Source organism: Fragaria vesca, linkage group LG2 (genome assembly GCF_000184155.1).
Source record: "Fragaria vesca subsp. vesca linkage group LG2, FraVesHawaii_1.0, whole genome shotgun sequence".
Taxonomy (NCBI): Eukaryota; Viridiplantae; Streptophyta; class Magnoliopsida; order Rosales; family Rosaceae; genus Fragaria; species Fragaria vesca.
The window spans coordinates 24,199,879-24,208,254 of NC_020492.1; the positions used below are offsets into that span (position 1 = coordinate 24,199,879).

General features: G+C 36.3%; 2 protein-coding genes across 2 annotated transcripts in view; both read right to left on the reverse strand.

The window, feature by feature from the left end:
• Positions 1-4,596: 4,596 nt before the first annotated feature.
• On the reverse strand, positions 4,597-5,556 carry LOC101299553 (UPF0481 protein At3g47200-like). The gene has a single exon (XM_004292948.1). The coding sequence runs from the start codon at positions 5,554-5,556 to the stop codon at positions 4,597-4,599; it is 960 nt and encodes a 319-aa protein (XP_004292996.1).
• Positions 5,557-7,032: 1,476 nt separating this feature from the next.
• LOC101299836 (UPF0481 protein At3g47200-like) overlaps positions 7,033-8,376 on the reverse strand; it is a 1,564-nt gene continuing 220 nt past the window's right edge. Inside the window, exon 2 of the mRNA XM_004292949.1 lies at positions 7,033-8,374. Coding sequence (XP_004292997.1) covers positions 7,033-8,346 — 1,314 coding nt within the window. The 5' untranslated portion in view covers positions 8,347-8,374. The remainder of the gene's footprint in view (positions 8,375-8,376) is intronic.

The window sequence follows — 8,376 nt, forward strand, 5'->3', positions numbered from 1 at the left end:
TCCGCAAGCTTTCACAATTAATTCCCTTTTAATTCAATTGATGGATTCAACTTATCTAAATACAATGTAATGTGCTAATGTTTCTTTACTTCTAATTATTGGTCAACTTTATTTCAAAATGGAATTTATATGTGGGTTGACTTTGTTTTCGATTACTATTTCACTCAATTGTGTCATTTTTATTTGAATTTTGTACAGTTGTTGTTTATGAAAATCGTATAATAATTGATGAAACTAACAAAGATTTCACAATAATTATCAAATTAACATAAAACGCACTTCCGCACGCGCGCAAAGCGCGTGTAGGAAGGCTAGTGTATATAATGCTTGTCTTTAACTCTCCTACAACATTATTTGAGGATATTCCAGACTAATTTTTGGACTACATAGAAGACTTCACATTATTTACTTTATTGAAATTGTGGTTCAGAAGAACATTAACAACCTAGCTAGATAGAAGAGACGGAGAGCAACAGAACGAACAGATGGGACATAACAAAGTTTATATTACATTCTGCACATATCAAATCAAGGACTAAGATATCAACGATCACAGAAATATCGGTGATTCAAAAAAATGAAATATCGATGGATATATAGAGATAATATCGAATATCGATGTAGATTTTATCAAATTTTATTTAAAAAAAATTGTATATTCGATTAAAAATAGACTAAATATAAAATATCCTCGATATTTCTTTGATTTTTTTTTTTTTACAAGTACCGCTATTTGATAGCATCCGAAAATGTTTACAAGAAGCCTCCCACATATGTATGCCTTCATCTTTAAGAAGATTGTTTGCCACCATCTTAGTTCATTGCGAGGCTCATGGCGTACAAAATTTGTGGGATCAATTTTACCAGTTTATGATAGAAGATTATACTTCTTCAAGTGCTCCAAACAATGCGCATATTACAAACAGAATTTTGCGAGATTTGAACGAATTGTTGGCCCAACATAGTAAATCTATCTCGGATTATGCACCATAAAGTCTGTTCAAAAATTCGCTCAATTTGGAAAAAAAAAAAAAAAGTACCAAGCTTTAACATGAAAGGGACTCATCTATCTTTTAGTTTTGTAAAGGTTGCATTTTGGAAACTACATTTCTGTTTCTCTACAATCTGATTTGTAAACTTGCATTCCATAGCAGCTGCGTTGTTGTATAGGAAGAAAGATGGTTGTTTAAAGGTTGCAACTATCGAATTTGTAAATGTTGCATTCCCTAGCAGTTTGTGATTGAAATTATTTGTCTGTTTACATGTATAATGAATATATGAAACTTAGCAAGAAAGATGGATTTGGTTATCGATTTGTGATTCAAATTATCTGCATATCAATGTAAATGTATAATTAATTAGTAAGTCTAAGGTTGAGACACATTATCAACTGAGGGTTATAGAGAGTGGCATAAAAACCAAACATTTAGCAGGCACGAAAAAAGTCCACGCGCAAAGCGCGTGTTACGAGAAATTTTAAATACACACCCCTAATCTCTTAATACACACCTCTATTATTTTATGTTTCTATTAAGATTTTATAAGTAACCTAAATGACCAAAACAAACATATATTATTATAAAAAAAAAATCACGATAGAAGTATTCTTTTCAACATCTTCTACCTTAAAATCGTCGAAAACACGTCTTCTCTCCTAACCCCAACTTTTCTCCATAATTCATTTGGGTTGTCTTTTTTTTCTTTTTCTTTTTTTCTTTTTCTTTTTTTTTTCTTTGGGTTATCTATATCAGCTTTAGTTGATCTTGCAGATCATATTGTCATGTACTGCATCTTTATCATGACATGTTTTATTGAATAACTAGCTATCTATGTTTAATAGCTACTGTACTTCTGCAGTTTTACTAGCTTGTGAATTTTGAAAACTTGTATTGGTGATTTAGAGTAGCTTGTGAATCTTGAAAACTTGTATTGGTGATTTAGAGTTCAGATATAACAATAATCATTTGATTATAAATTGAACAATGATAACCAAAAATTTCTAGCAAAAATTAGATGAAATAATATGTAAAAAGTGGTACCAAATAGTATATATATTGATTATATTAAATAATAGAATATTTCATAAATTAATGACATTTTAGGTAGTTTAGGATGTGTATTAAGTATAATACTAAAATGAAAAACTAAATAGGTGGTGTATTAAGTAAGGGGTGTGTATTAAGATATTAGGGGTGTGTATTTAAAATTTCTCGCGTGTTACAAGGCTAGTGAGTGAGAAAATGAATGGACCCGTTTACTGGTTGAAGAAATGAGAAATAAGGAAATCTAAATATAAAATTTTTATTACCAAAATACCCTTTTAATACATAACATTGACACTGGATATTGACATTGGGCTACTTTCAACGGCGGAAGTAAATTCTGGTGCGCATCAAATTGTAACTTGATCTTGACAAGTAGATTTTAAGGCTGCTGAGCGGTGGCGGCGGCATGGTTTCCAGGGCCGGAAGGCTAGATTAATCTAGCTGCTGTACGTTTCACCGGAAAGCTCATAACAGGTTGGGTCCGGCGAAGGGAGAGGAGGAAGAGGATGGGGCCTATGGGTCTTAACTTTCTGGGCTGCTGCAATGTGGCTCAGTAAATTGGGCCCCTAGACTTGTCCTTTTTTCCTTCTTCACCCCTAATTTTCATGGGACTGACACATCTCACCTATATTATTAGTAGATCGAAGTTGCTCACTGATCTGCTAAGTGGAAACGTACGTTGGGACTCTAGGCGTCAAGCTTGTCAGGACAGATGCTTTTATCTATTAGCCATATAAGAGGAGAGAGGTTTATTTGCTTTTTAGTGTAATCGTCTACCTTTTTGGACGGTTTTTGTGGTTTTTCTCTTTCAGTTTTAGTTGTAGGAGAATAAAGAATCTCCTTTTAATCTTGTATCGGAGTTCACTCCTGTCTGACCTAATAATAGTTGGTCGAATGGTTTAATGCCAATGAAGTTATTCATTTACCTCAAAAAAAAAAAAAAGACACCGGCAGCCTATGGTTTCCCTAGAAAATGGCTGCATCTTGGTTTTCGGATATAAGGGGATTCATTCCTGTTTCAATGTTCGTGTCCTTGAAAAGAACGGTTTGGAGGTAGACTATCCATCCAAATCAAGCCATCATAACAAAGCCGATTTCTGCAGAGGTATGTTTCAAGCTCTGGTTATTTCTGTGTCAAAGTTGGCATACACAACATGTTGTGGGACTTGATTTATACAAATTTGACAGCATATGATGAAGCATTTTCAAGAACTAGTAGATTCCACTCCGACCGTCCATTTCTTGCTCTCAAATTGCACTCCTCATACATTGCCAATCCTTTGGTAAGCTGTAATAAAACACCAAATTCCCTAAGAATGATAAAGCATACAGATTTGACTCAGCTGTCTTTGTTTATCTTTTGTTATGTTTGCAGAACATCCAAGAGTCCTTTGTTCATCAATACGTCTTTCAAGGACACCTCAGTCGCAGTGTAAACCTACAGATTCCAAATGGGGGAACTTGGTGTGCTAAATGCACTGTCAGCCGGTGCGGGGAACACGACTATGCAAGAATCCACGGCGGTTGGACAAAATTTGCAAGAGATAATGATTTGCAAGGAGGGGATGTTATTGTGATCGATCTGATTCAGCAGCAGCCTGAAGTCCATATTTATCGATCTCAAATTTCAAAGATGTATGTAGGCTGATAGCAAAATGATGCATGTAGGTTCTTATGCTTCAATCTGTTCCTACAGTTATTTCACACACAAAGCTGGTCCATGATCTGGGATCGATTAAGAACTTCTATCTCTGTCATCTGTCATTATGAACAATGTTTTCTTTTCAACAATGCAAAGCAAAACCTCAAGTGCTTAATTTCACAAAATCTACAACTGACAAAATCCATCAGCCATCAGCCTTCACATTTTATGTAAAGAGCCAGTGCAATTTTTTATTAACCGCAGACCAAACCAAGAAATTTATTAAAAAGAAAAAGAAGAAAAGATTACATGGAGGGGTCAGGGGGACATAAACCTTACCCCAGAGACAAAAAAAGAAAAAGAAAGGAAACACGATACAAGAGAGGAAACCTCATATCTACAAGCCAGACTTAAAAACTGACATAAACAGAAATTAGGAAGATTGAACTTTACAACAAAACATACCAACATACCAAATTAGGAATACATAATTTCTCGAAGATCGACATGGACTTAGTTTGATGGAAAAAGCTAGGGCAAGGTGAGAGATGTGATGTGGTTATTGTTGATACTACTCAGAGAGAGATAAGAGCACACGCCGTTTGTGTGAGAGTAAGTATGATTAGAAAAACAGCTGCAACAACAGAAACAATTGCCCATGGCGTGTTCAGATAATTTTGCCTCAAATTTGCCTTCCATTTGTTCCAGGGCTTTTTGCAGTGCCTATGTAGGTCTTCATATAGAGGAGTGAAGCAGAAGTCTTTGGGATCCCATCTAAACCCCTTGGGAAGGTTATTAATCAGAGAACACGCATCACTGTTGTCACCTGCTATATTTGTAACAATTCCTTACTCGGCAAGCAACTCCACATCCTTGGGGGTGTTCACAAAACAATTCATGAGGTCAAGATTAATCAGTTATCCTGCTATTCAAGTAATGACATTGTTCAAACACAGCAATATTTCTCAATGTATCCACCATACAACCAGAAATTTCAATTTTTGGGATTTGCAGAATTCCATTATTAAATCGTATGCCAAATAAGTGTCTGGTTGATCCCACTTCAAACTTGACTCCAGCTTGGTGTAGCTCTGTGATGCTTGGTGCTATAGGGGTGCCCTCATTGCGTGTGCATCGAACTAGAGGTTCCCGTGGCAAATCAAGAAAATGTGCTCCTCGTACTTCACAAAAATTTACCATCTCCGAATTGCAGTCCGCTCCAACTGCGCCTAATTCTTGTTCAAAGAATTTGCCAAAAAGTTGAATAAATGACACCTTCCCATTCACACCAGAATTTGAATTTCTGTTAACTTCTTCAAGATAGAAAAGATCCTCAAGAATGAAAAATGGAAGTTGATTTTCAAGCAAAAGCAAATCAGAACTGATGTCATTTATCAGAAATGGTGCGCTCATTATCCGGTCTGTGCTATTAGCTATGTTGAAATAGTGGTTCAAAAAGAGCTCAATGATGAATGCAGCATCCACAAGCATGATAGTTACGAAGTCATTACTGCAAAATTTTATATTTTCTGCATAATAACTACGCAGATCTGCTTCTTGGTCCCTTATTTTTGTATATAACACTAATAAGTTTTCCTCGGTGCGATCTAGAAATTGTTGTAGGTACCTGTATTTGTGCTCTTCCATGTCTTGTAATGTTTCCTTGCCACGGTGTAATGGACCTATAGAGACTACTTGAGGTGTGTAGACATTTGGATTATCTCGAAGCCTAAACCTCTCTGGAACTCTGTAAATAAAACATGACGGAGACAGAGGAGGCAACTTTTGCAGCTTCTCTCTTATTGAAGTTTCTAATGGAATGGACGCATTTTCTGTGTCATTTGGAGCAGCTCCATCGTTGTTGCTCATTTTGCCCTTGACTATGACAATTACTCGCGCACTGCAAACGATCACCAGCTACTCTTTCAAACAATCTCCTAACTTATTTTTCAAAATCTTTTATTCTGATAATATATTTTCTACATCTTGAAATGATAAGAAAAATATTTACATATGGCCTTGCATGGGATTCAGAACATACGAGCATACGACTAGTTAAGTATTAAGATTTCAACATTTGAACGTTAAAAAAAAAAAAAAAAAAAAGCGCAATATGTCAAGAATGAAGCCTACCATTTAAACAAATGACAAATCACAAAAACTCACCGGAAGTTCAAGACTTCTTCTTTCTCTCTTTGCGTGGTTCACGAATCCAAATGATTAGAACTTAGAAGTGGAAAGTATGTAATTATATAACACGGTTTGGTTCGAATACCAAAACCACAAAGGAAGCAAAGAAGCAAAGTTCTCAATTTGTATACTCTTTCCCAACCAAGACAGGAAAGGTTCATCTACACAAAAATTCCTGAAGTTATGGATATATGAGATCCACAAGGCAGGAATTCATTCATTATCGAGTTACATGCATCACCAATAGATCAATTTAAAAGGATGGACGGGACGGGTCCCAGCTAGACCTTTAAATTGACTAGATTTGGAGCAAATTGACCTAAATATTGATCTGTTTAGTATGGACTCGTCCCCGTTACCCGCCGGATCTCAATCAACATTCTTATATGGTCGGTTAATGAATTCCCAATTCGGCAGTCTGTCGGTTTACAGTAACAAATATTCTTAAAGTTAAATAACAATTGTAGACAAAATATATTATAACAAATGAAGATTTCCATCGAAAGTTGAAGTTAGATGACCAAAACTTTAGTAATCTTCACTTTTTTTTAAACGGTTTGGAACCCAATCTAGCTGGGAGGCTGAGCCCCACACCCAGTCACATTTTTTTGTCTTTAATTTGTTATGTTTGTCGAAAATCCAAGAGTCGTTTGTTCATGAATACATATTTCAAGGACACTTTAGTTTGCAGTGTACACCTATATATAGATTCCAAATGGGGAACCTGGTGTGCTAAATGCCTCGTCAGCGGGTGCGGGGAACACGACTATGCAAGAATCCATGAAGGTTGGACAAAATTTGCAAGAGACCATGATTCAAGCAGGGGATGCTATAGTGCTAAACCTAGAGGTGGGATTTAAGAGTTTAAGTGATTCACCAAAAGGTGGTTCACCACTTCACCTAGCATTACTCTTGATAATTCCTATCTTTATTTATCATCTGTCATTTGTGGATAATGCAACCAAAAACTTAATTTCATGTGCTTTCTCATATCTACAAGCTAACTTACAAACAACTAACAAAACGGAAATTATGAAAATCTATCCAACTTTAATTAAGAAAGAAAGATTAGAGATCTCGCACTCTAAAAGACATAAGTTATCGAAGACTACTCAATTACACACTTTGAGGTAGTACTTATTGTTGAGACATAACTCAGAGAGAGATAAGAGAACACACCGTTTGGATGACAGTAAGTATGATTAGAAAAACAGCTGCAACAACAGAAACAATTGCCCATGGCGTGTTCAGATAATTTTGCCTCAAATTTGCCTTCCATTTGTTCCAGGGCTTTTTGCAGTGCTTGTGTAGGTCTTCATATAGAGTAGCAAAACAGAAGTCATTGTAATCCACATACACCCCTTTGCCAAGGCTGTTGATCATAGAACACGCCTCACTACTGTCACCAAAAATGTTTGTAACAATTCCGTACTTGACAAGTAACTCCACATCGTTAGGGGTGTTTACAAAACAATCCAAGAGGTCAAGATATTCCGATATCCGGCAATGGGAGTAATGACATTGCTCATATGCAGCAAGATTTCTTAATATACGCTCCGAATCATCAGAAATGGTTAACCTTGGAATTTCTAGAATTCCATTTTCGAACCGTATGCTAAACAAGTTTCTGGTTGATCGCACTTTTAGCTTGACTCCAGCTCGGTGTAGCTCTGTGATGCTTGGTGCAGCAATGGCTGCAGGGTTGCGAATCCCTCCAACTTGAGGTTCTGGTGGCAGACATAAATTTCTCATGATGTCAAGGAAACGTTCTCCTTTTACTTCAGAAGAATTTACCCTCTCCAAATTGCAGTCCACTCCAACTGCCTCTAATTTTAGTTCAAAGAAAGTTCGGCAGAGTTGAATAAATGAAAGCTTCTCACTCTCACCATGATTGCTCGCATTAACTTTGTCTGGATCAAAAAGATCCTCAAGAATGAAAAATGGGAGTTGATTTTCCAGCAAAAACAGATCATTTCTTACGTCAATTATCATAAATGGTGCACTCATTATCCTGTCTGTGCTATTAGCTATGTTGAAATAGTAGTTCAAAAAGAGCTCAATGATGAATGCAGAGTCCACAAGGATGATAGTTACCAAGTCATCACTGCTAAACTTAATAGTTTCTGCATAATAACTACGCAATGTTGCTTCTTGGTACCTTATTTTTCGTAAATAGTACTCCAAGTTTTCATTGGTGCGATCTAGAAATTGTTGTAGGTACCTGTATTTGTGCTCCTCCATGTCTTGTAAGGTTTCATTGCCATGGTGTAATGGGCCAATTGAAACTACTTTGGGTGTGTAGACACTTGGATTTAGACTCCTTAACCTCTCTGGAACTCTGTAAATAGAACATGAAGCAGATAGGGGAGCCAACTGTTCCAGCCTCTCTCCTATCAAAATTTCTAATGGAGTAGACGCCTTTTCTGTGTCATCTGGTGGAGTAGAAGTAGATCCATTGTTGTCGCTCATTTCGCTCTTGACTATGACAATACTGACACT

Excerpts from the sequence above, each read along its gene's own strand:
- LOC101299553 (XM_004292948.1), bottom strand. The coding sequence starts at position 5,556 with ATGAGCAACAACGATGGAGCTGCTCCAAATGACACAGAAAATGCGTCC.